The 25,123-nt window shown below is 47.0% G+C and overlaps 2 protein-coding genes and 1 long non-coding RNA gene across 3 annotated transcripts in view; 2 read left to right on the top strand and 1 right to left on the bottom strand.

Moving 5' to 3' along the window:
- Positions 1-3,895: 3,895 nt before the first annotated feature.
- Positions 3,896-24,119, top strand: RAB11B (RAB11B, member RAS oncogene family). The gene is made up of 5 exons (XM_074808926.1): positions 3,896-3,990; positions 10,961-11,156; positions 13,084-13,277; positions 14,831-14,911; positions 19,232-24,119. The coding sequence occupies exons 1-5, from the start codon at positions 3,951-3,953 to the stop codon at positions 19,375-19,377; spliced, it is 657 nt and encodes a 218-aa protein (XP_074665027.1). The 5' UTR covers positions 3,896-3,950; the 3' UTR covers positions 19,378-24,119.
- Positions 14,799-24,738, bottom strand: LOC141916444 (uncharacterized). Its single transcript, XR_012621122.1, has 3 exons — positions 24,298-24,738; positions 23,550-23,608; positions 14,799-14,983 (listed from the first exon to the last, which is right to left on the bottom strand). It is a non-coding gene; the product is annotated as an uncharacterized LOC141916444 (long non-coding RNA).
- Positions 24,739-24,935: 197 nt separating this feature from the next.
- Positions 24,936-25,123, top strand: part of MARCHF2 (membrane associated ring-CH-type finger 2) — a 38,999-nt gene continuing 38,811 nt past the window's right edge. The window contains exon 1 of the mRNA XM_074809079.1: positions 24,936-25,048. The gene's annotated coding sequence lies outside the window, so the exon portion shown is untranslated. The remainder of the gene's footprint in view (positions 25,049-25,123) is intronic.

Below are 25,123 nucleotides of genomic sequence, written 5' to 3'. Positions count from 1 at the left end.
CCCCAAAACAGGCCACCGCTGCCTTACAGGCTGGGCCGTGCTGTGCCAGCCTGTGGCCCCACAGCAGCTCCCGACGTGATGGTCCACCCAGGGCTTCGAGTCCTCCCAGCAAAGCCTCACCGAGCAGCTGGCAAGAGGATGCTGCTCGTTTTGCCGGCTTGGAGGGGCTGTGCCAAAGGTGGTGCCTGAGCTCAGCACACGCCGGCTGGGTGGTCTGGACGGGGTGGGACAGGGTGTTTCTGGACCAAAAGCCTGGGGCTGTGGTCCAGTGGGGTGACACAGGGCTGGCGGATGCCTCGACGTGGAGCTCAGACTCTCGGTAGGAGCAGATTGAACTGCAGCTGCTTTGGACCCAGGGGTTCTCTCAGAGCATTGTTAGAGCAAGAAGACGTTGCACATCAGGTACTGGTGTTCCAGCCCAGCTGTGTTTATAGCCCCAGAAAGTGAGGAGAGCCCCAACCCGCTGCAGAGAGCCCCCCCCAAATCCAACCTGCATCTGAATGGCAGAAACAACCACTGGGAAATCCGACAGCGGGACCTCAAGCCCTTTTTTATACAACAGCAGAATCCAAATTGCTTTTTGCAAAGTTTGGCGAAAAGGGGAAGTGTTTGTGCATACACAGAGCTTGGGTGGACAGGCTGAGTCCCCTGCACTGGTGACACCGAGACGCTGGAGGGGGGAAGCCAGAGGCATCCCCCCCAAGCCCCCCCCCCCCCCAGCAGCACATCACAGAGCACTGCAATGAAACAAAAAAAGGCAACTTGGCAAACCCCTGCTTCAATCTGAAACCTGGTGCAAAGCCAAGAAACGGCAAATTAATAAAACAAGAGACGAGTTCTCCACCCACTGACATTCCCCAGGCACGCCCCCAACCCAACCCACGCTTTCAAAGCCATAACTCACTCCAAATGCCTCAGGGTGCCAGGTGGACACTGGGGCATAAGGATCCTCCCAGCAACTTCAGCTCTTCTGCGAGAGTTTAGCAGCGTCGAACACAAATCGAGTTTCCCGTGGACATGTCTGACATGGCCTGGCAAGCACCCACACCCTTACCAAGGACACCTCACAGGCAGAGTATTCTGGGGTGGCTCCCTTGAGGGTGCTCACAGGCATCCAGAGGACCAGATCCCACTAAGAGGGTGGGAAGGGGAACTCCTGGCTCAAGCATCCCAGGCAGGCAGCTACACACTGGGGCACCACAGGGGCTGAAACATCTTGGGTGACCATTTTGAGCAAGCTTTTTATCATGTAAAAAAAAGAAGCAGATGTCATAGGCCTGTCTGCTTTTAAGGGTGTATGCCCCAGCACAGTTTAAGAAAATATTTGGGGCTTGTAGGACCTCTGCTGCCTGAGGCTTGATGGTCTGTGACCAATTCAAGGACATACATGGCATTTCCAGAAAGGAAATGCATTTCCCTGTCAGCAGCTGGTGACACATGGCTGGTTTTGGTGTCATGACACTGATTCTCCAATGCAAAACATACCACGAGCTTGAGGGACTCCTGAGGGTGAAGGATGTGGGGACTCTGGGCTCACACTTCACTCTGCATCACCCCAGAGCGGCATCCCTCCTCTACCGCCAAATCATCATCTTCACTCCCTGCAGCCCACGGTAAAACTCTTCACTGGGGGATTTCAGAGCTGGATGGCATGCATGAGGGCACCTCCATCATACAGTGCTCTTTAAAACTTATGGCAACCATTCCCAGGCATTGAAAGAAGAAAGTGATTTCCATCCAAACCAATAAAAAATAGCTTTGGGTTTCTTTTTACACACACCCCCCCCCCATACCACCCCAATATTCAGTTCAGAACAAATTAAGTTACATGCGATAATGAAAATAAGATGTTTTACTTCTGCTATGCCCATTTCAACGAGAACAAAGTGAGGGAAGCTTAAGGCCTCATTTATAAGACCAGCAAGGAGCCACCCTCCTCTCCCTCTTGTCACTCACTGGATGTGGCTTTATCAGGTGTGGGAAACTCAGCATGGGATAATTTCCCTTCCCAGGAGGTTCTGCATCCAACATGTTCCAGCTTTGCTTCTCCTGATGCTATTTAACTATTTGTCGGCTGGATGCTCGACATCCCTGGGTGTGCTCTAGTCATTACCTGACAGGGCCCTTTGCAGTGGTCCTGCAGGGATACGAACAGCATCAACAGGAGAAAGTGGTAACGCCTTCCTGCAGATCCTGGTTGTTAAAACTCCCTTTGGCACGGGAAGGATTAAAAGTCCAATGCCCCATGCTGTATGTGAGTACCAAAACTGCGAAGAAAAGGTGAAAAGAAAGATTTCCTCCCTGCTTCTTTAACAATTGCTGTCACTCAGAGAGGAGCAACTGGCCCAACCCATTGTTAGGTTGGAGTTGGCATTTTCCCTGGTTCCATAAATTTTTGGGGTTTCTTCCCAGCTGTTTCCATTGCCTGATATGTGATGGAGATACCTAAACAGCTTCCCAGCACGGTAGTGGGATTGCAATGTGTTTGCAGCATGCTCTGTTTCTCACCCGATTTTCAGAGCCTGGGTCATAAAAAGAATGATTTTCACTGAGTAGGAGCTGGACACCCCCACCAATAAGTAGCTGTTAGGCTGGGTGCTGCCTCTTCGCATCTCCCACACATTTATTAGCCCTTTTATTCAGGAAATGGGATTCCTTGGAAACCACGACCCCGCCTGACCAGGGTGTTCAGGTGTTTGGGGGAAGTCAAGGCAGCTCTTGGCTTCCTCCAGACACAGCCCAGAGGGTCAGAACCACCATCTCCCCCTGCCCCAACCGCACTCACGTGCTGTGCATCTCCCAAGGCCGGCAAAAATAGTCTGATACTGGAGACCCACTAATCCTTTAGCTGGCTAAAGACTCCTCTGAGAAAAGTAGGGCAGATGAACCGTGATGAACGCAGCCCAGGAAAGCAAGAAATCCGTTTAATGAGCAGAGTGAGTTTCCCAGCACATCACAGAGAGGGGAGGGAGCCGTCGTCTTCCCCGGGAGGGTTTGTCGCAACCACAAACCAAACGCATTAAAGCGGCGGATGCAAGGCCGGTGCGAGCCAACGCAGGGCTGGGAGGGGGTCACCGGGGGGGTCACCGGAGCCCCGGGGACATCCCCGGCCTTTCCGAGCGGCTCTGTGAGGCTGGTCCTGCAGCTCTGCCATCGGGAAGGCAAAGGAGTCCCCGGTGCTCCCCGAGTGGCGAAACGGCCCGTGGCTGTTATCACTGATTCGTTCAGGAAATTGCCTCAAGCCGTGCCTGGGGAAAAAAAAAAAAAAAAAAAAAAAAAAAAAAGAGGAAATGTTTTCCTAGAACAAGTTGTGTCACAGTGCGGGGCTTTTTTTTTTTTTTGCCGGAAGAGCTTTTCCAGCTGGTGTTTAGCACCGGGAGGTGAGTCCCTGCGCGCTGCGCGGGGCAGGATCAGTCCCAGCGCGGGGAACAGCAAAGCGCGGGGCGCGACGGCTTTGCCCTGCAGTCTGAGGCGGTTTTAGGGGACCCCCCCGCCCCCCGCCTTCCACCCCTTGGCTGCTGCGCTGCGCTGACGCCCGGCCCGGGCCGCGCCCCCGCCCCCGGGGACCCCCCCGCGCCCGGGGCGGTGCTGGGCGCCCCGCGACCCCGCCGAGGCCCCGCCCCCAGGCCCTGCTAATCCGCCAAACCCCGCCCCTCTCCCCTCAAGGCCCCGCCCCGCCCCGGGCGCCGGCACCGCCTCGTCTCTCAGGGTTCAGGCTCAGGCACCCAAGCACCGCCCCTCACCAGATGATTGGACAGAACCGCCCGCCAGTCAAAGTCGCGCCCGTCGCCTATTGGGCGTTGTTGATGGCTCTGGCGTGCCGCCCGCCTCCTGCGGGCTCTGGCGGCCGCTGATAGGCGGCGGCTGGAGCGCCCCGCCCCCGTCCCCCCCCCCCGGCTGGGCCGCGGTCGGTGCCTGGCAGCCAGAGGGTCGGCGCCGCCGCCATCGCCATGGGCACCCGCGACGACGAGTACGACTACCTCTTCAAAGGTACCGCCGCCGGCCGCACCGCACCGCCTCGGCGCGGCCGCACCGCTCGGCGGGCCCGCGGCGGCGCTGGGCCCGGCCCGGCAGGCCGCGCTACCCGGGGCCCGGGGCGGCCGCCGGGGCCTTTGTGCGCGGGGCGGCCTTGCAGGCAGCGCCCGCCGCCCCCGCCCGCGGCGGAGGCTCGGCTGGGCCTGGCGCCGGGCTGCGGCGGGCGAGCAGCAGAGAGGGGGAGCCCCGCGGGCCTTCCCCGCCCCGCCGCGGCGGGGGCTGCGCTCTGGCAGCCGGGCGGTTGGGAGCGCCGGGGGCCGCGCTGGGAGTGCGGCCGCGGGGAGGGGCTGGCACGGGGGAGAGGGTCAGGGCTTGGGCCGGGGGCTGGACGGCAGGTGGGCTCCGGGCCGGGGGTTGCGCCTGGCGGTGGTGCCGTTGGTGTGGGTCGTCCGAGAGATTCCCCCCCCGGTTTCGAGCCGGAGCTGAAAAAACTTCAGCTTCAGTGGAGAACTCCGCAGGCGGCTAACCGAACGTTAATAGCTGAAGCCAGGAAGCTTAATAGTGTTAATTTGGCTTTATCTGGGGTTATTTTAACGCTTCTGTGCCAATACTTGTGACATTTTGGGTTGTCCAGCAACTGCGTGCAGGGGTTGTGTGAGAAAATAGGCAACTGCTGGGTGGATTTAGTGCCGCTCTTCTTGTGCTGGCTCAGGTGGTTTTTATTGTCGTTCACGTCCTCACGTGTGAAGGTTGCTGCAGGTCGGTGTCCTGCATGTGTAAAGATGCTCGGGCTGACCCAGTGTGTCCCACCGTTCTGCCTTTGAGGCCCAAGGAATAGTGCGGATGGGTGTAAACCGTTCACCTTTGTATTTCCCAACCTCTTACGCTTGGTCTCCTGTGGTAACGTGGCTGAAACCCTTGGATTCACCCAAAGAGTTCCCGCTTACAAAAGGCGAGGTTGATGTTGCTGTCTGTGGGTGCTCAGGTGGGCTGGTGGGGCTGTGCTTGCTGCCATGAAAATTTCCCAGGAGTTTGATGTCAGGGCACACTTGTATGTACCTGAACCCTAACACGGGCAGCAGCGATTCCCCACTTGCTTCTTGATGAAAGGAAAGAGCAATTACTCACCTGTTGGAAATATTTTATGGATGCATTTGCCTGTTTGGTGTATTTGTTTTACAGTCTTCAAGATGGTGTGTGTGTGGGGGGAACCCTTATTTCTTCTCTGCCTATAAAGCAGAAGACTAGCCTCCAAAAATATGCTAAACTGTCTGGGTCTAAACTAGTTTCCTTCTGAAGTCATTCCACTGTCTCTTTCCCAAGTGGTTTAATAGCCAGGAACTTGAAAGCCTAAAGATTTTATTTCTCTCTTTCTTTTTGTGAATAGTCAATTAGGTAGGCAAAACTGAATTCATCTTTAAAAATACTTACGCTGCTTTGAAATGCGTTTTTAATTTTATCTGGAGTGAAACTTAACCTAAAGCTATTTGGTTGTATTGATACTGCAAAGTAACTCGGCTTACTTTGTAGCCCTTACTGAAAAATGGGGGAGAGAATTGTCATTTTCTGTGAGTCTTTTGGGTAAGGGTAGTTGTGTGGATGGTTTTTAAAAAAAAAAACAACACCCCCCCCCCCCTTCCCTATCTACTCATCTTTTCCTTCCTTTCTTCTAGCTTTCTGGGACTAGGCAAGAAATAATGAATGTAAATGGGACCAAGTGGGATGAGGTCTCCACTGTAGGACCAATTCCCCTTCCTTTGCCTTCTGCCCTCTTGAATAATGGAATTAAATATCAAGGGGAATTGACGTAATGAAAAAAAAAAGTCTGGGCTTTGACTGACTTCTGGTTTAGCCCCTTCTTAGCTACATAGATTGGACTCTCTTCTGTCAGGCACATATAGTGGTCAGAGGTAGAAATAATGGTGGAGGAGGATTACAGTCTGGGAAAGATTATTTTCATTAAGGTTTGACCATTTTCGCTAGCCCCCATTTCCAAAGGAGGTTTGGTTGGACTCTGATTTTAGCTTTTACAGCTGTGCCTGTTTAAGAAATTTGCATCCTTGCATTGTAATATTATTTAGGATGACTCCAGTTGAATGCAGTGTTGCTTTCAAGTCACAGTTTTTACTTTTTTATGTTGTGGAAGATCTGGAACTGCTTGTATAGGAACTTCTGTCATTTAGCATAGATTATATTAATCAGCTTTATGAAGAGTTTAAAAGGCGAAGAGCCCCATTTATTGTTGGTCTCTTTCATGTGAAATACTGCCTATAAAACAGTTGTTCGGTGGTGAAAATGGCCAAGGAGTTTGTAGCAACTGTTTCTGTGTGTAGCTGGCTTGCTGTTCTTAGTGTTCCCTTGTTCACGTCACCCATCAGCTTGTGCTTCAGATCCAGCCATTTCAATAGGGCTGCAGGAGAGACAAACATTATTGGCTTATCGGGTCTAGCACGCAGTAGGCAAAAACTAATTTAAGGTTTGGTGGCACTCTGGGGATGCGAGTGTGGTTATAGTCAGAGCTGTTCTGCTAAACTAGTGCCTCTTTATCTTTATTCCAAATTTCCCTTTCTTCTGTGTGCATCCCGACAGTCAGAACTGCCTATTTTATTGATCACAACAAAATGTTGTTTGTTAACAAAATGACTGAGCCAACCTTTGGGAGAACAAGCTGAATTCTGTGTGCAGAGCTGCGCAGAATAATGAGGCTGTGAGGATCTTGGTGTAGATGCATTTCAGTGATGTAACCCAAGCAAAGCCAGTGGTTCAGGGCTCTGTTCCCAATTAATTTTGTAGCTGGGATGGTTAAAAAGCAGGAACTTTTCGTGATGAGTTTTGAATGGGTTGGATCTGGATTTGAATTCATGACCTTTTAATAGTTGCTAAAATATTGGAAGCCTTGTACCTATTAAAATGTGATCTGCACATTAATTTTCCCTTCAAGAAAATTAGCTATTATCAGTGTTTATTTTAAAAATTAAATTTGAGGTTGTGCAGATGTACGCTGGCTCATGAAAAAGGAAGGAAAAAACACCCGTAGGAAAAAAAAATCTTTCTGTTACCTTTGTGGGAATTTAGACTGCTCTGATTAGAGCTTAAGCCTAACAAAGGCTGTGCTTATTAAAAACAAATGCGTGTCATATTAGTCATCAATTTCTGGCAACCTTATGTACTCAATATTTATAATGAACTCTGCTTATGTGGTCTCTGCTAGAGTCTTGATTGTTCAAAAGAATATATTCTTTTTTTTGCCAGATTAATGAACTAGTGTATTTAAAATTCTGTCATAAACTTGATCTTTCTTTTTCTTACCAACAATGTATTGCCCTGGATTTTTAATTCTGCCTTTCGCTTGCTTTGTACCAGGATCCCGTGGCATGAAGCAGGTGTCGGGGTGATGGGGTTGTGCTCTGCTCGGGCGGCTGTAGGTCCGTGTGTTGTGAGGCCTAACACGAGACGGGAAGCGAAGTGATGATGGTGACTGAGATCTGAATGCTTTGCTGTTGATGGACTGACGTGGTGAATGGTAACCCGCAGACTGGCACAGCGTGGTGCAGGAGAGAGAAGATCAGGAAGGACTGAAGGAGCAGCACCACGATTCTGGATGTGAATGGGGCACTAAGCGTGGCTTGTTTGTGTATTTACAGCCATCTGATGGTGATTGGTGCTGGTTATTGGTTCAGGTCACTTCCAAGTTAAAACCAGTCCATTACCAGTGTGGTCCTAAAGGCCATTTAGGGAGTATGAGTTCATTGATGCTGGTGAGATGTGTTTAGGGAGTGTTCAGGCTCTTAGATCTGATTTGGAACTTTCTTTTCTACACTGTTGAGACTTCTGCATTTGAACAGGCAATGCAAAATTTGGGAACTTTCCCAAGATGTAATCACTTAGTGCAGAATCTTGAAGGTATCTTCTTGCTCAATTCCCGTAGAAAATAAAAGTTTGCGGGTTCTGTCTGTGTGTGGCCCTCCAGTCTTTGCATCTTTCTACTGAAAGTGAAAATGCTCATTTAATGCTCAAGATTGAGTATTAACAAGAAGCACTTGGAGACTGTAAGGTAGAGAGAACATTATTTACTGAGTTGGGATCTGGTTGCCTTCTTTTGTTACTTCTGCATCCAGTAACTTCACAGAAATTCTCTCTTATAAACTCTGCTAGATCGTGGAGAAGCCGGGTAAAGGGGAGCCTGGTGCTGTGCTGCCCGATTGCAGCAGAGGCGAGTAACCAGCTAAAGTAGCGCAGGACCCCCGAATTTTCTTCATGTGACAGATGGAGTTAATGACCTGAGAGCCATTTGCACAGTTTATGCACAAAGCTGATAATTTTAAAATGCCAGAGGATAGGAGGTGGCTAGAACCTGGAGAGATAGCTGTGCTTTCTCAGGCTGCAGATTCACGAGAAGGTAACTCCCTTCAGAAACAGTTGGAAGCTTCAGGTTTTTTCCAAGCTGGTCTAGTTTGCATGGTGGATGTTCATACCTCCTTCTGGTTCTGGTCAGGGCTTGGCTGTAGGGTCCAGCCTACTCCAAGCCAGCAGATCACTGTGCAGGATGGGTGACCTTCGGCCCGTTCTTGGAACGCCCTGTGGAATTAGTGATGAAAAACTGTTTGTCTGGAAAATAAAACTAACAAAATCCTAGAGTTAGAACTCATAATAAAATCTTTTATATATATCTGTTCTCATACCCTAAAAAATGGTTTAGGCGGTTTGCCAGTGAAGGCAGAGCACTGTGAGGAGCTGATTTAAGCTATCCCGGGTGGGGAGTTGTGGCGCCTTGCCACGATCCACTGGCTGCCCATTCCTGCCTCTGTTGTATTTTGACTGTTCAGCTGTGCTAGCACAATTGTCCGTCTATCTGTGCTGTCAGCCGGATGAAATGCTTGGGGGGGAGTTGGGAGCATTTCAGCAATCTCCCCGTGCAGCTCCGGAGCTGTCGCGGCAGAGTAACAGAGTAGCAGAAGTTTGGGAATGTGCTAGCAGGGGTGGGGGAGGTATGTGAACTGGAGCAGTGTGCTGCCAGAGCTGTATCCTGAAACAATGGCTTGAGCAGAAAAAAGCTGTAATAACACTAAAAGACCGGTATGATCCTTGGCCCTGGGAGAACGCTGGTGAGCTCATTCTGGAAGTGGGTAATGAGAAGAGTCTTCTGTAATTTGTTGTGGAGGGATCAGGAATGGTTTTTGCTGGTGTCTGCTTTTCTATAGGAAAACCAGATCATATGAATGAGGAAGATCAACAAATCTGTACTTTGAACCAAAGTAGGAAATATTCCCAAGGTTGAAGAACCCTCACTGAGGCTGCCTTTCTTCCTTCTGCTCAAGCCAGGATGCTGTTATCATGAATACCAAAGTCATAAACACAGAATCACAGAATCATTCAGGTTGGAAAAGCCCCTCGGGATCATCGAGTCCAACCATCAGCCCGACTCTACAAAGTTCTCCCCTACCCCACATCCCCCAACAGCTCATCCAAACGACCCTTAAACACACCCAGGGATGGGGACTCCACCCCCTCCCTGGGCAGCCTATTCCACTCTCTGACCACTCTTTCTGGGAAACATTTTTTCCTCATGTCCAGTCTGAACCTCCCCTGTTGCAGTTTAAAGCCGTTCCCTGTTGTTCTGTCACTAATTCCCTGGGAGAAGAGACCAGCACCAACCTCTCCACAATGTCCTTTCAGGGAGCTGTAGAGAGTGATGAGTCTCCCCTCACCTTCTCCTCCTCACACTGAACAGTCCCAGCTCCTTCAGTCGCTCCTCACAGGATTTATTCTCCAGGCCCTTCCCCAGCTCGTTGCCCTCCTCTGCCCTCGCTCCAGCACCTGAGATCTCTCTTGTATTGAGGTGCCCAAAACTGGACACAACACTCAGGTGTGGCCTCAAACGATCCAGTGTTTGCTGAGACTGAGGGAGGATGGCTTAATTGCTTTTAGTCTTGTTTCCCTTTAGTTATTTCTTGCTCTAGACAGTAATACAGGGTTTAAGAAAATGTGTGTAGCTGCTGTAGGTGCATAGTAAAGAACCTAGTATGACAAACCGTGTCGTTGGAGGTGTGAGAAGGTCTCATGGAGAGCCCAGTGCAGCATGGCTGGGTACGAAGCAGCAGCCCGAGCAGGGGTGGCAGAGGTGTGCTTCGGGATCAGCGGAGAGCTTCAGCCCCAAAGCAGGGGGAAGCTCCTGCTCCAAGATGTACCTTTTATTTTCACAATTCCTTTCAGTAAAGCTGGGTTTTGTGTGCTAAAGATCCATCTGCACTAACATTTTTCTGTTAACATGGCAACACCTTGTGTGGAGGCTGAGATTTTTAGCTCATCTTTTACTTCTCATGCAATCTACTGGAACTCGTTTTGCTGGATGAAGTTCTGCTTTGCTTGTATCTTATTTGTTAGTATCAAATGTCCCCTATTTTCCCCTTTTTATGGTGAACATATTAATGAATTAAATTATTGAAATAAAACATCCTCTACAGCCCCCACGGGAACTGCAAATAATTGTTTACCTACTGTATTATTTTTTTAAAATAAAAATAGAGTAGGCTTATACTGTACACAGGCTTTTGTCAGGCAGACAGGCAGCCTGTTGCCATGTTCTTGACTGTAGTGTTTCTTAAAATGTGGGTTGCAGCATTCCTCTGCGAGAGGTCAAGTATGCAAGGGACATCTAGTTACCTGTAATTACTGACTGTGGCTTAGGACCTCCAAAGCAATGTGTAGCCGTTGACAGTCGCTGTAGCAATTTCTCATTTCCATCTCTGAGGAACTGGGCAGTTGCTAGCAACAAAAAGGCTTAGGGCTGTTTTGGGGCCGGGGAAGCAAGCTGTGAGGACTAAAGCCTGAAGTGTTGTCAGCATAACTTTCTCCTGTGTTTTATCTGGCTGCACAACTCCTCTGGGTCCTGCCTGCAAGGCAACGTAGCAGCCAGGTAGCACCATTACACTGTGTAAATGCTGGTGTGAAGAATTAATTTTGAAAATAATGTCTCTTCTTTCAGTTGTGTTGATTGGAGACTCTGGAGTTGGGAAGAGTAATCTTCTGTCACGTTTCACACGCAATGAGTTCAATCTGGAGAGTAAGAGCACCATTGGGGTGGAATTTGCCACCAGGAGCATCCAGGTGGATGGGAAGACGATAAAAGCACAGATCTGGGATACTGCAGGACAGGAACGATACCGTGCCATTACCTCAGCGTGAGTACTATGTCTTGCTCGGGCTAACAGCAGCATTCTGGCAGAGACGGTACAGATAAGTTTATGGGTAGAGAATTAATGAAACATATTTGGGACATGTGACAGTGTCATTACCACACACGTCAGTGTAGATCCAAGTCGTAAGATAGCAAATACTTTTGTGTTCCTTGATTAATATAATGAAAATAATTTTTAGATTCTAATGATACTATTATAGAAAAAAATGACAGCTTAAATGAAAAGTGTGGGGAAATTCTGTTTGAGTCTTGCAGTTTGGGGGTTTTTTATCTGCCCTGGATGTGCTGTCTTCACCACATGGAATGAGTGTCATTTCTGAGAGAAGCTGGGTACTGTTTGGCATCAAGTTTTGGTCTAGACATGGTAGCTTACCATAACACCAGTGGCTTCTGGTCTTCATTGCCCCTGCAATCTTGAGATTGAGGGTATTTTTAGGACAGTCTGCAGCCACAAACTCCCTTGAAATCTCAATGACTTTGAATTAGTCACAACCCTGAAAATTAGGTCCTAGAGTGTGTGCTGAATAACCGGTAAGTAGCAAGGCAACTGTGATAATGCTGACTCTGCAGCATTAGGCACATCCCTATTTAGAACAGTGGTGTTGAGAAGCTTTCATTTATGACACCTTCTTAATCCAGACAGTGTCTTAAGATGTAACCTCTGAGTGTATCTGTTTATGCAGGTAGTAGGCAAAAGTATCTTTTAGAGGGAAAAAAGAAAACCTTATTGGCAGGCCTAGTTATTCAGGGCATATTCTGATCAGTGAGTTGAAGCTTTTTAGCATTATAGATGTATATCAGTTTTTAAAGGTACAAACTTGTTTCTGAATCATGCACAGATTGAGCCATTTGTATTAAACTCAAGGGGAACTCTCTTCATTGAGGTGAAATAGGGTAATGCAGACTAGATGGGAGAAAAATACAAGAGCATGAAGCCCAAAGGGGTATATGTATAGGGAAGAAATTCCAAAACAAAGTAATGCAGAAGCAGATGCAAGTGGCAATTTCTAATTGCATCTTTTCTGTAACTGTTAGCATGTTTCTCAAAAAAATTTTGTGATCCTTAATTTGTTCTTACTGCTTAGCAGAAAAACTGCAGGCTGAGTCCGGTTCAGTAACAGACTTGGCTGTTGAGAATCAGTGCATCTGTAGTCCTGTGATCCTGCTTCTCCTTTGTGCTGGCACGAGCTCTTGCTTGACACATCGCTAGGCCAGTTCAGCTTGCTAAGCCAGCAGAATGCCAACCAGCAGTAAAAAGTGGATGTTTTCTGCTGACTTGGTGTCCTGAATCGGTTCAATGATGTGTCGGACAGGTGCTGGTGGAGCAGAGGAGAAATGTTAGGATTGTGTGGAAGAGAGATATGGACATTATAGGATTGCTGATATGGATTGGCTTGTGCTGTCCTGAACCCTTGGCTTGAGTTGAAATGGGCCCAAATCTGCAACGAGGGAGCAAACTCTGTGTCCTCGGATTACAGGATGTGTCCATATAGCCCAGAGTGCCCCTCTTTGGTTTTTAAGAGGGACGGGAGGAATTTGAAAGATCAGCAACAAATACTGACATGTTACAAGTAGAAAGATAAGTTATAACTTCAAAAACCCTGTAGCAGTACCGGTTTGGAAATGCATTGTGAGTTTTCTTGCAGACTAAAAATGTCATGGCTTCCACAGTCTCTTCAGCATTTTGTTACCTATATTGGATTTTTTTAGGGATGCCATTCAAAAAAAGAGCATTTGGAATGTGGTTTTAGACTTAAAAACCCCCCAACAACAGTATTTGCATCAGCACAACTCCTTCTGAAGTGGGAATGTGTTTGTTAGTAGCGATCAGTGCAGAAGAGCCAGGTACCAGGTTTGTTGGTATAATTTGGACAGAGCTCACTGTAAAGGAATGTGCCTTATGGTTTCAGATATTACCGTGGTGCTGTTGGGGCTCTTCTTGTCTATGATATTGCCAAACATCTCACCTATGAGAATGTGGAGCGCTGGCTAAAGGAGCTTAGAGATCATGCAGACAACAATATTGTCATCATGCTGGTGGGTAACAAGAGTGACCTCCGCCATCTGAGGGCCGTGCCCACTGATGAGGCCCGGGCTTTTGCAGGTTTGTAGCCAGCGTGTTCTAGGTTGGTGCTTTCTGAACTTGATGGTGTTGGTGCAATCTGTAATCACACTGTTGTGGTTCAGGACTGAACTTTCACCTCAAATTTTCTTTTTGACCTTAAAAAGTTAATATTTTTAAAAATGAAAATATCTTGGCTTATTGAATAGCATGTGTGGTTGTGGGGTTTTTTGCCTTTTAAATCTAGTGGTAGTACGTGTTTTTTGAAACACTGTCCTTGAGCTGCCTGATAGCTGAAGATTAAACACTTCCTCCAGCGAGGCTGGAAACAGTAAGCAACATTAGAAGAGAAAATGTCACAATATAAATATAAAATATCACAACACAAAATGACTTTCCTTCCTTCCTAGAGGGAGGAAAATGTACTCTACTGAGTACATATCAGTGTGGACAGCTGCAAATGAATACTGACCCTTCTCTTAGATTCTGTAGCTTCTGCTCCAGAGCACTGATGCATATAGTAGTGTCATCTAGTTTCATTTAAATGCAGTGATCATCAGACTTGGAGATTATCAATTGTTGGGAGAAATGAAGTGGGTTATGTGAGCTGCTGCCACTGCATTGCTTCTCTCTCTTCCTTATCTCACAGAGCACTGGTCAAATACTCTTTTGCCCTTATAGGCCTAGGGATATTCAGCTTGCTTTTGTGTGATACTCAAGCTTGGAGGTGGAATTTAAATGTATAGTCTTTAAGCAAGCCCTAGTAATATTCCTAGAAGGATTTTAAACATGTTTTCTGAAGTTTGCTACTAAGCCAGTACCCTGTCGTTAGTAAAACCACTTTAAATTTTCAGATGAATGAGAAATGAAGTCAGTATAAGAGAAGCAAAACGAGTTAGTAGGCACCCTAGATAGTGCATTATTTTGGTCACTTGGTTCAATGACTTATTTTTTGCCCCGACTTCCTACTAAGGCTGTTTTAAATAACTAGTGATAGTACAGGTGTTGCTATTTAAGCTCTGTGACCGAAATTTGCCTATTTCTGGGTGGGTGGTACAGTACCATTCTAGGTGTGATGCTTGGGTGTTAATCACAATCTTATTTTAAATAAAAAATATATATCATTTGCATTGTAAGAGGAAAGAAGAAAATAAACTGTATTACTAGGGGTTTTATTGTTATTTGGAGGTAAGATATGATTAGGAAAGTGTCTGTTTATCTTTCTGGGGTTGCAGAGGAGAATTATGACTCCTGTTGCAGCCAGCATGTTCTGCCTGTGCTCTTGCTCAAGGTGCTTCTAGGTGTGATCTGTAGCCAGATGAGAAGAATATTGTATTGCTTGATTGAACGAGGGCTGCAGTGAGGAAAATGTTCTCACACTATGGACAGGCAGTGGTCAAAGGTGACACTGCTGAAATGCTAGCAGCTAAATAAATGGTGCACCAAGTTGTTCCTGGTGTAACGGGGGAAAAAAAAAACAAAAAGACTGTGGACTGTGCCCTGGCTGATTTGGCCTAAAAATAAAGGTGGAAAAACTCAGAGTAAAATAAAGTGCTACTGAAGTTTTTAACTGAACCATTTGTTATTTATTACAGAAAAAAATAACTTATCTTTTATTGAAACTTCTGCTCTGGATTCAACAAATGTAGAAGAAGCCTTCAAGAACATCCTTACAGGTATGGTTTGTTATGGATTCAGGGGACCTCCTGGGGTAGTGGATCTTCTTCATGGGCATGTTTTGCAGTTATCTAGAATGTTTTGGAAATGAACGTTGGGAACGATGGTTAGTTTGCAGGCCTTGTAATCTTAACTTTGTGTTCTGCCTCCCACCCCACACATACCTTTCTGTCCAAGGATCTGGTGGTTTCGAGTCTCCTGATGTTCCATAAATTCAAGCTATTGCAATAGCACTGTTGTAAAGGCACTAGTAGTTCTGTGCCTGCACAAAACCTAGGCAGTGAAGCCCCAGCCTCACTAGGAAGTTAAGTGTTCCAGTGTGTTCTCTTGCACCAAAGCAGACTGGTACGTTACTAATATTTTTGTCCAAACTACTGAACTCTTGTTCTCAGCTGATGGCAAGTGTTGTAGGTGGCTGCACCAACAGCAGCACAGCTGCATGCAGGCTGCCTTCTGGGAACGTCCCTGAAGAGTCCTGGGAATTGTCTAAGAACGTAATAGTGGTCACAGGCCAAAATGAAGCCAGGGCTTACGATTTCCCCTGCCCAGGAATGTTCCTCAGCATGTATAACTGCTCTAGATGTGGCTACTGAGTGCACAGTGTCCACTTGCAGCTTCAGACTTGCTGTAGATGTGGGAACACTACGTGGCTTGTGCAGTAGGTCCGCTGCATGTGGTATCAGAGGTATTCCAGGTAGTACTGCCCTACTACTTGCTTTTTTCCTCATTCAGACTAGGGCTTAGAATTTCCATTCCTTAAGATGGAGCTCTTGCCTGCATGTATTTTCTTGGCCCTTGAGTAAGGAACTGCACATGAGGTCTAGGGTTCACCAGTAAAGCTTTATTACTCTAGGCACACCAGCAAGTCCTCCTTACTGTGCTAATCCATGACCAAAGCACTTTTGTTAGTAGGCTCACAGGGATTTCCAGCTGGTGTTTTGCAAATTTGAGCTGAGTGCTCATTTGGCCTCTCTGGGGAAGAGTGTGGCTCTGTTCTAGGCTAAATGCAGCACATGGGGAGCTTGCAGACTTCCTTCAAAGTGAGGCTGGCCAAGAAGTGAGTTATATGGTCATGAGGCAGCATGAGGAGGAAGGACAGGGTTGATTTGAAGTGGTGAGAATATATCCTGGGAGATACGTAGCCTACAGGCAGTAGAAGTGGGAAGCGTGCAGAGCAAGAGAGGCGCTTAAAATAAGCGCTGCTCATCTCTGTGGTGTTACTTCAGTTGGGGTGGGTAACTTTTCCTGAACTTGGGGTTTGGCCTGATCTTACTCTAATTTTAGTTAGGCTTTAGTTGTATGACTGTGTGTCATCACTGTATTCTGTAGCACTTTGTTGCAGAGGTTGCATTTATTATTCTGTCAGCAGTCTGAGGTGACTGCATTTGGGTAGCTCTGTGCCTGAGCTAATCCTCAGAAGCAGAGTCCTGGGAAGCATGGACCTGTCACACCCAAGGGTCTGAAGGAAACCAGCATGGGCCTGAGGGACTGCTGAATTGGAGCTAACCCTGAGAAACTTGAGCATCTCTTCTTTCAGAGACTCTGCCTTCCATTCTGTGTTCTGCAGTAGTCGTATCTCAAAATACTGTTTGAGGTGACAGGGAGGTTGATGTTTCAAAGCATAGTCTTCCACTCCTAAAATTAAGGGTTCTTTGCCAATTACCAATTACTTAAAAATCGTATCTAAATAGGAAGAGGGCTACCAAACAGCTATTGGATTACTGTTCTACTTCTGGCTGCCCCATGAAATCTGAATCTTATCTTAAGGAGAATCTTATCTTATCTCTATAATTTGACAGTGTGTTTGTTCTGTCTCTTGAAAAGCTTTTCAAGATTCATACCATGAATGTGAAGAGGTGGCATGATCCAATTCCTGACTATTGCCTACCAGAGCTGAATTCTAGACTGATAAACTGTCTCTGTAGTCTCACCTCTGTACACTGTTTTGTGAAGTTGTGCCTTGATTTCCATGTCCCACAACATTTCCAGATGAGCATTTTCTGAGCTTTATTTTGACCAGATACTGATTTCAGTTAAACAAGAATGAGCCTTTGTTCTGGTTCTACTAGATTACCAGGAACTATCTGGTGTATGTTGCTTATTGGATGCTGACCAAAGAATTGGCTTTGTATTATTGTTTCTTGATTATGTATGAATGAGAGCCTATTACCAGGAAAAAAGCTGAGTTTTATTATGGTGAATTCTGTAAGGCAGGCTCTTCTAGGTTTCTTTTTTCAGAGGTGTGCAGGGAAGCAGAAGGAAGTGTTGGGATCACTAGGTCTGGTGCTGGCCAACTCTGTTGGTACCAGAAATGTGCTGCAATTAGAGGGAGATGAGCAAGAAGAGTCAGGCAGGAGAAAAAGGATAGCCAAGCTGCTCCTGTACATAAAAGCCTGACAGACTAGGAATGGGTTATATTTGCTGCCCAGCAAGATTTGCATTATTAAAGTTACTGGTGAAGCAACTGGAGAATATTCTGTCGAGACAAAGCTGTAAAGACCACCTGGTGCCTGAGCTGGGACTGTCTCTTGTGCAGGGCAGCCTTGTAGAAGATTCGCTGCTTATCTGTGACACCTGGCTGGGTCTGAGGCAACGTGCCCGGTGCTTTGGGATGGTATCCATGGTTTTAGTGCTCTTGAGCATAGTTTAGCAGTTGCCATCCATCCTGTCTTCCCTTGTGGTGTTGTCCTGAGACTGACCCTGCGTAGAGGAGATGGCCTAAGGTTGCTCTAGGAGAGAGCCCTAATATGGTTTGCTGTTACAGAAAAGATCCTTAGGGAGCCAGAACTCGAGCTGAGTTCAGGTCTGGGCAAGCTGAGCTCAAAACACTATCTCTTAACAGCATCCTGGGCTCCCAAAAGTGTTGAGTTTGTCCAGTTCAGGTACAGTGGGGACGTGGCTAGTAAGACTGAGTAGTCCTGAAAAGGCTGTTTCTGAAGTGATTACCTGGAGGAGAATCATCCTGGTGGTGAAAAAACCTGGGAAAATGTGCTGTGTTAGAGCAGTGAGGTGGGAACAACTGCGGGGGGCTTGGAGGGGGGAAGAGGGTGGGAGCAGAGGGACAGGAGTTTCCTTACTGGCCACCAGTTTGAGGGATTGCTAAAGACTGGAGGGGGAAAAACAAAACCCAAGACAAAAACAAACAAAAAACCCCAAACAGATGCTACCCCAAAGAAAAGAGGGTTTGGCAATGACTCTGAACAGCTAGTATTAAAATACACCACTGAGCACGAAACAAGGGGAATGTGACAATCTCTGCACAGTTTTCCTCATCCCTGTCAGCAGAAGGAGCTGAAGGTAGCCAGTGGCAACGAGATCAGTTAAAGGATTCCATTTTAAACAATGTAAATATGTGCAGCTTCTTTAAAAAAACCTAAACAAACATAAACAAAACCCACATAGTGCCCCATGACTTTTAATCCTTACTAAAGACTTTGGGTGTTGCTGTTTCGAGGCTGTGGCTGTAGGAATGTGATCATAATATTTACCATGGACTTCCAGGGAGGTACTTGCCCTTTTCCTGTCTCACAATGGAGGGAAGTTGGAACAAGGGCTTATAGTCAGTGAAATAAGTGATTTAAAACCCTTTCAACTTAAATTATTTCTACTGACTCTGCAGTTGAAATGCTTTGTGTCTGAAAGCTTTTAACCTGGCAGTCTCTCTTCAGCGGTTACAGCTCTGTGGATCTGTGTGCTTTCAGGCACAAATTAATTTGAGTCAAATAAATTAATTCTCTCAGGAAAAGCATTTTTGGATCAATATGGGGCTTTATGGAAGCATGTGGCTTTTTACTGTCATAGGTGGGAAAACGGATTTGTTGCAGAGAGGAGTAGGCATTTCTGTCATTTGGTAGTAGCAGCTTGCCAGAAGCTGAAGTGTGAAGTAGATACCATCGCTGCTGCTGCGCAATGGTGTTTTGCAAGCATCCTGTTGATTGGTGTTTCTAGATGATGTTGCCCATTTTTTTTTTTTGAATCAAAAATAAGATGAATCCCTGTTTTATAAAGGAGCATTCCTGCCCCTTCTTCACTTAAAAAATAATACCCATGTTCATGGAGTCATTGAAAAAGAATGTGATAGGAAGCACTGTTGTGGAAGACAGTAAGGAATCTTGTCTTAATACCTTTTCCAGACACAGCTGGAAAGCCAGCCAGATGTTACATGCCACAGCTGGTCAGCCTAGATTCCCTTCCACAGCTCTCAAGTTAAAATCTTCCCATTTTTGGGTTCTAGCATCTTCTTTGACAGCTTGCTCTGACATGTCATGTGCTCTGTCGGAGGCAATGTCTGGGTTCTAACAAGTCTGTTCTCATTTCAGAAATCTACCGCATTGTTTCGCAGAAGCAGATTGCAGATCGGTCTGCACACGATGAGTCTCCTGGCAACAACGTAGTCGACATCAGTGTCCCACCAACCACCGATGGACAGAAATCCAACAAACTCCAGTGCTGTCAGAACCTGTGACCTCCTGTAGATGACTCTTGTGCCCTTCACTTCGTCTGTGCTTCATTTAGAAACTTGTGTGCACTTCTTTATCTCCTGTGATTCAGTGACTCCCTCTTCCCTCCTTTACCCTATTCCCAAGTACCCCCTTTCATCTTAGAGCTTTAATTGTAGGGCTAACATTCCCCTGCCTCTGAAATCCCCTTCAATGTGGTGACTTTTGGGCTTGAAATGTAGGCACTGATCTGATAGACCTGTTTGTGTTGAAACATCTGCTGCTGGATATTATCCCATGAAACACTCCTCAAATGGTTTTGGTTTTTTTTCTGGGAGACAAACCATGAGGACTTGACTATAACAGTTGAAGAAATAACTACATTTAGGTGACAAGGTTTTTTTCCTCTCGTAGTCAGATTTTTTTTCTTGTGTTTCTGTAAACATGGGGGAGAAATTAAAATAGTTATCCTACCAAATGCTCTGTTTTCTGTCCCGATAAAGTCTCACAGTGAGGTTTTTAGTGGCTGCACACACATAAGAAAGCTGTTGAAAATAACATTACTTATTATGTAATTACCCCTAATACAGTTAGTCTGGCTGTGTAGTTTACCATTTCCTGCTTGGGAAATCTTTCTCTTGTTTTATTTGGGAACAATGAAGTATGTCTGCATTGCTTTCTCTGCCACCATGAATGCCTGTGCTGCTCGTGCAGGCTTTACAAAGTGGCTTAATATTTATTCATGGCTTATGTTAATCAGTTAACATTATTGTACAGTAAGTGCCAGCATATTGATTTCAGAAACCTTTTGCAACCTGTACAAGTAGGCTTATTTTGTACTGTAGATCAGTGTCTGAAAGCAGGATCTTCTGTAGTTCCAGGATTTTTTTGCATGCTGCTTTTTCTCTAGATCTTTCCTACCCCTGTTTGAGTGAAGCAATATTTTCATGTCATGTATATACCTGCACTTGTAAGGGTTTTGGTTGTTGTAGAGAAACACAATACTTTATACATTTTGTAAAACTTCTGCAGAACCATAGCATCTTGAACTTTCTCTTCATGATCTTTCACTATTGACCTTGTGCATAATCTTCTTGACCTTTACTAAAATGCATAATATTAAGATTTCACATAACTACTAACCTGTTGTTTTCCTCTTATTCTGTTTTACTGAATTGCAGACTGTAATTCTCAAATGATTGTACTTCACCTGATGTAACAGATTTGTCATCAGCAGGGCTATCTACTATAATACTTTGTTTTGCTGAATGGGAAGAATGTTATCACAACATGTGTAGTCAGTCTCTTGCTAGCTTGTGAAAATCTTCTATGATGGCTTTTCATCATTTACTAGCTCTTGCACACTTGCATCCCCTCCAGTATATGCTGAATGTTATGATGAGGCAAATACTGGGTGAAGCGATCTAAAGGAAGAGTTGGAGACCATCTGCTGCTCTCTGAAGGCTAGTGAAGCAATTTGCAGTGAAGTTTTGCTCTGTATTCTGAGACTGTACCTCACTTGATGAATCCTACCTGCATATTAGTGAGTTGCTTTTTCTTTTCTGATACAAAGCAAATATGAAACTGTGAATTGTGCTTGAAGGGAAAATCTGACATTCCAGTCTCAACTGTTCTGTCTGGTTATGTAATAAAATTAAGGGCGGTTAACTCTGATGGCTTTTCTTTTATAAGATTTCCAGACCAATGCCTTTAATTTTGTACTGTATGCACCTAGAGGGCTATAGCTCACAGCAAAGGGTGCACGTGGTGCCTAGCACTTCCACTTTTCAACTTTGTTTAGAGGATACATTCAAGGTGAAGGGGTGCATGATTGCAGCCTAATCCCATGGAATGAGGGTATGAATTCCTCCTTAGGCATCACAGTGCTCTGTCCTAAGGGTGTCCCAGTTTGAGAAGCACTTTCAACACTTGGTATTTACATCAGTAGCATCCTGTTGAGGGAAGGTGCAGCCAGAGGGAACTGGAGACGTCTCCTTTTTGGTGGTCCTAGACCAGAATGTGATGTGCAGCCAGTATTTAGAAGGCTGGCAGATGAGCACACCATCAGAGAGAATGGAAAATTCTGAGATATTGAAAATATTTCATTGAAGAACAGGTGGACACTAGTGGAGCTGGGCTCCTTAATTTTTGAACAAAATTTTTTATAAAGAAATCAGTTGAATAGCATGAGGAAGGCTTATGAGTTCAGGGTGATGTATTAACATGTTTACTCTCAAATCCTGTTCATAACATGTTTTTAGAATCAATCTGGCCTGGTATAAGCAGCTGTGAAGCAGTTTAGTCACTTCCTTGTCTCTTAAAAGATATTTTCTTCAGTCTTTGACTTTGTGGAAGGCTCTAAACTGTGCCTTAAGGTCCCAACAAAAGGTTCATGTCTAGAGTTTATGTGCTGTTAACTTACATGGGTCTTGAAGAGACTTTGTACAACTTCATTGTGTGTTGCCAAAGTCCCCCTCCGAGCAGGTGGATCTTGGACCCGTACTGTTCATGCCAGGGAGGTTGGGTTGTTTGAGATCTGTTGTGTGATGTGGAAAGGCCTACTGCCTCTTGCTGCAGGACTGTTTGCTATACCCGAGATGTGGGAAGCGTATGTGTGCACGTGTGTACATAGACCTTATGTGAGCACTGTAAACTAAGTGGTGGTTTTATCTGCTGTGGTCACTCAGTTTATTAGAGCAGGTATGGACTCTTTCCCAGGTTGGGGTGCTGTCCTCTGGGCAGTTAGAGATGCAGCCCTCCTGTGGGTTTGAGATGGTCTTGCCTAAACTAAGCACAGGGCCATTAGTGCCAATAGAAAAAGGACAGTGGACCAGTTCTGCTTGGTAAAACCATCTTCCTGTGCATAGCCAAGGAAAATGCATTTGATCTTGAGTACCCTGGTGCCCTGCTTGAAAGCACTGCACACTCCTCAGAAACCGTAGCTACAACCCAGCCCGCTGTGGGGATGGCTACTGAAATTGCAGAGGGGAGGACTTGGAGGAATCCTGAGGAAGCTTGAACTGTTGAAGAGCTGTTCTGACATTCAAAGCAGCTGTCCAATAGGCCAGACTCCTTAACCATGCTTTCCTGATGTGAAAATAACAGTTAAATGTAACCTCACCAGGACTGCTTCATACTGCAACTTTGCTGGCTCAGTGTCTCTCAGTATTACTGTCAGGAAAATAGAAAAGGTTCCAGCTCTCTTCCATCTGCCATAAGAGGTTTGAGGGCAGATTTTGGCTTATGTAAAACTCCTCGTGACAGGAAAGCTGCCTGTGAAAGAAGGAACATGTGCTATACTTGCTTTACTTGGATGTTGAGGATGACTTTCATTTAACTATTGAAAAATAACACTAAAAAGCACTGGGTGATTACCACCCAGTGTCAGCAATATAAACCTCAGTTGAAGGCTCCTGCTGATATTTAGAACAGATCCTCCAATGCCAAATTGGTTGAGTCTTTTCTGCCAACTACCCTGTTTATTATGGGGAGAGTAAAGGCCAAAATTCACACATAAAAGTGATTTGGTGGTGAGCATACAAATAGGTAGTTGGTAAAATAAATTCACTGGGTAGACTGCCTCAATCAAACTTCTTTCTGTTGAGTCAGATGCAGGCTCACAGACTGAGTTAAAGTCTGGGATCTCTGCTGAGAGTTTGTAGCCTGCACAAGACAAGAAAGTTTGGTTCATAAGAAAGTTTAAAAGCTCCGTACTTGTATAAATGTAAAAATTCAGTTGATGAGTGATTGCTTGCTACTTCGTTAAAAAGATTTTTGTGTGTGCTCTGGAGACCATCAAAATTTGGTAGAAGGAAAAGGCACTATGATTCCCTCTTGCCCCCGTGGCTGCTTCTCAGCACTTCTAGCAGGTTAGAAGCGGTAGAAAGATTGCTGCATCCTAGCGATCCCTGCGGTTTGGGTGCTGTTCTGTTAGATCACTTGTAATGGCCCCACAGTATGTGGAAAGGCTGGTAATGGGGTATTCTTGTGCGAACAGGAGAGCGCTCTCTCAGCTGGACGTGCCAGGATGGTAAGGATTGGTCTGTGCCTTTTATTTGAGTAGGTCAGTTACCAAAACCTGCTTGGAAAAATGTACAGTAGGTATTTCCACTTCCTGACGCTTTGATTCCTGCATGCTGTACTGTTCCAGAAGTTGTGGATGTGATCTGTTTGTGGGCTGTTAATGGTTGAGTCTTACCTGTGCTTGGTGATTGTTTCCCTTCCAAGCATGAGGAACTTGCTTAGAGGTTCTGGACTCTGTACAAGAAAAAAGATCCTCAGTCACTTAGGGTGGCCTTTTTCCTTCATAAAAAACTAGGAAAACAGTATTAAAGGTAGGGGCCTGAACTTCAAATAAGAAAAGAAAAATCAGGCAATTAGAGGTGAAGACTAACTGTCCTTCCCGTAAAATACAGTGAGTTAGGGCTGAGGTTGGATTCTCTTGACTTGCAGACTTAACAGATCATACAGTTCAAATGGTGATTAATGGAATGTTTCCATGAAATTAGCATCTCCAGAGCTGCACTGTTTCAATAAGTAACAGTAATTCTTACTTTAAACTGGTCAGATAATGCACAGTAGTGTGGTCTATCAGGCTTTGTAGGCTATAAATAGCACTGGACCTTTATACAACCCAGAAGAGAGGTTCCTTTCATTTACTTTTATTCCTGGTTCCTGTGTTAAGTGCAATTCACTCTGTAAATATACACATCACTTGATTTTTTGTGCATGGTTATGATGTATTGTGGATATAAAGATTGCCAAATCATACTGTGTGTGTAAAGTTCTGTTCCAAACACACTTGTAGAATAAAGGGAACATAATTTTGGAGCTGCTACCTTGCTGGCTCCAAAGCCCAAGCACGGGGGTCGCTGCCAGCGTGGGTACCGTGGGTGTGCGGCCCGGGGCTGTGTCCCTGCAGGGAGCGGCAGGCCGGAGTGAATTACCTTCGGTATCCGCTACCTCCGGGAGCGAATGTTCTTGAGGGGGCTCTTCCCATCGCTTGAGCACCCTGCGCTGGGCTTTGGCCGCGCTCCTGCGCCCTCCCGCACCCGCCTGGCAGCGAGAGCCGGTCCCTGCTCTGGGGGAGCCCCCACAGGAGGTGGGTCCCCACGGAGGGACGGAGGCGGCCGCTCTGGGGGTTCCGCGCTCTGCTCCTCCAGACACAACTGTCCGAGGAGGGCGGGCGTGGGGCGGGGGCGGGGGGGGAGGCCCGAGGCCAGGCTGGGTCCCCCCTGGGGTGGCGGTGGGGGTGTCCCTTCCGGCTGCGGCCCGACGGGAGGCGGCACCGCCGGGTCGCTGGTCGCTTCCCCGCTGGCTCCCCGCACCCCCCCCGGCCTCTCGAAGCCTCGGGTGGGGGCGAGGGGGCGCAGCCGCCCTGACAGGGCCGGGGCGCCCGCCGGCGCGGGGCGGGGCGCGCGTGCCCTTGGCCGGGGGGCGGGGCGCGGCCGCGCTGCCGGGTCCCTATTGGCCCGCGGCTGTTGCCAGCGTGGTCGCGTTGCGACGCCGGCCGGGTTCCGCGCAGCCCATTGGGTGAGCCGGCGCTGACGTCAGCGCAGTGCGGCGCGGGGATTGGCGGGCGGCGGCGACGCCGCTGTGAGGGCGGGCTGTCGCGGGTGGGCGGCGCCCGGCGGCCGCAGGAACCGGCGATGGGGCGGCGCGCGCCGCGCTGAGGGGCCGCGGGCGCCGGGACCGCAGGTACCGGGTGGGGCGGGGCGGCACCTGCGGGGCGCCGGGGGCAGCGGCCACCGCCGGCCCGGCCCGGCCCAGCGC

The sequence above is a fragment of the Strix aluco genome, chromosome 29, assembly GCF_031877795.1.
Source record: "Strix aluco isolate bStrAlu1 chromosome 29, bStrAlu1.hap1, whole genome shotgun sequence".
NCBI classification, from domain to species: Eukaryota; Metazoa; Chordata; class Aves; order Strigiformes; family Strigidae; genus Strix; species Strix aluco.
Note: the sequence above shows the minus strand (reverse complement) of the source record. Positions and strands in the feature narration are given on the sequence as shown.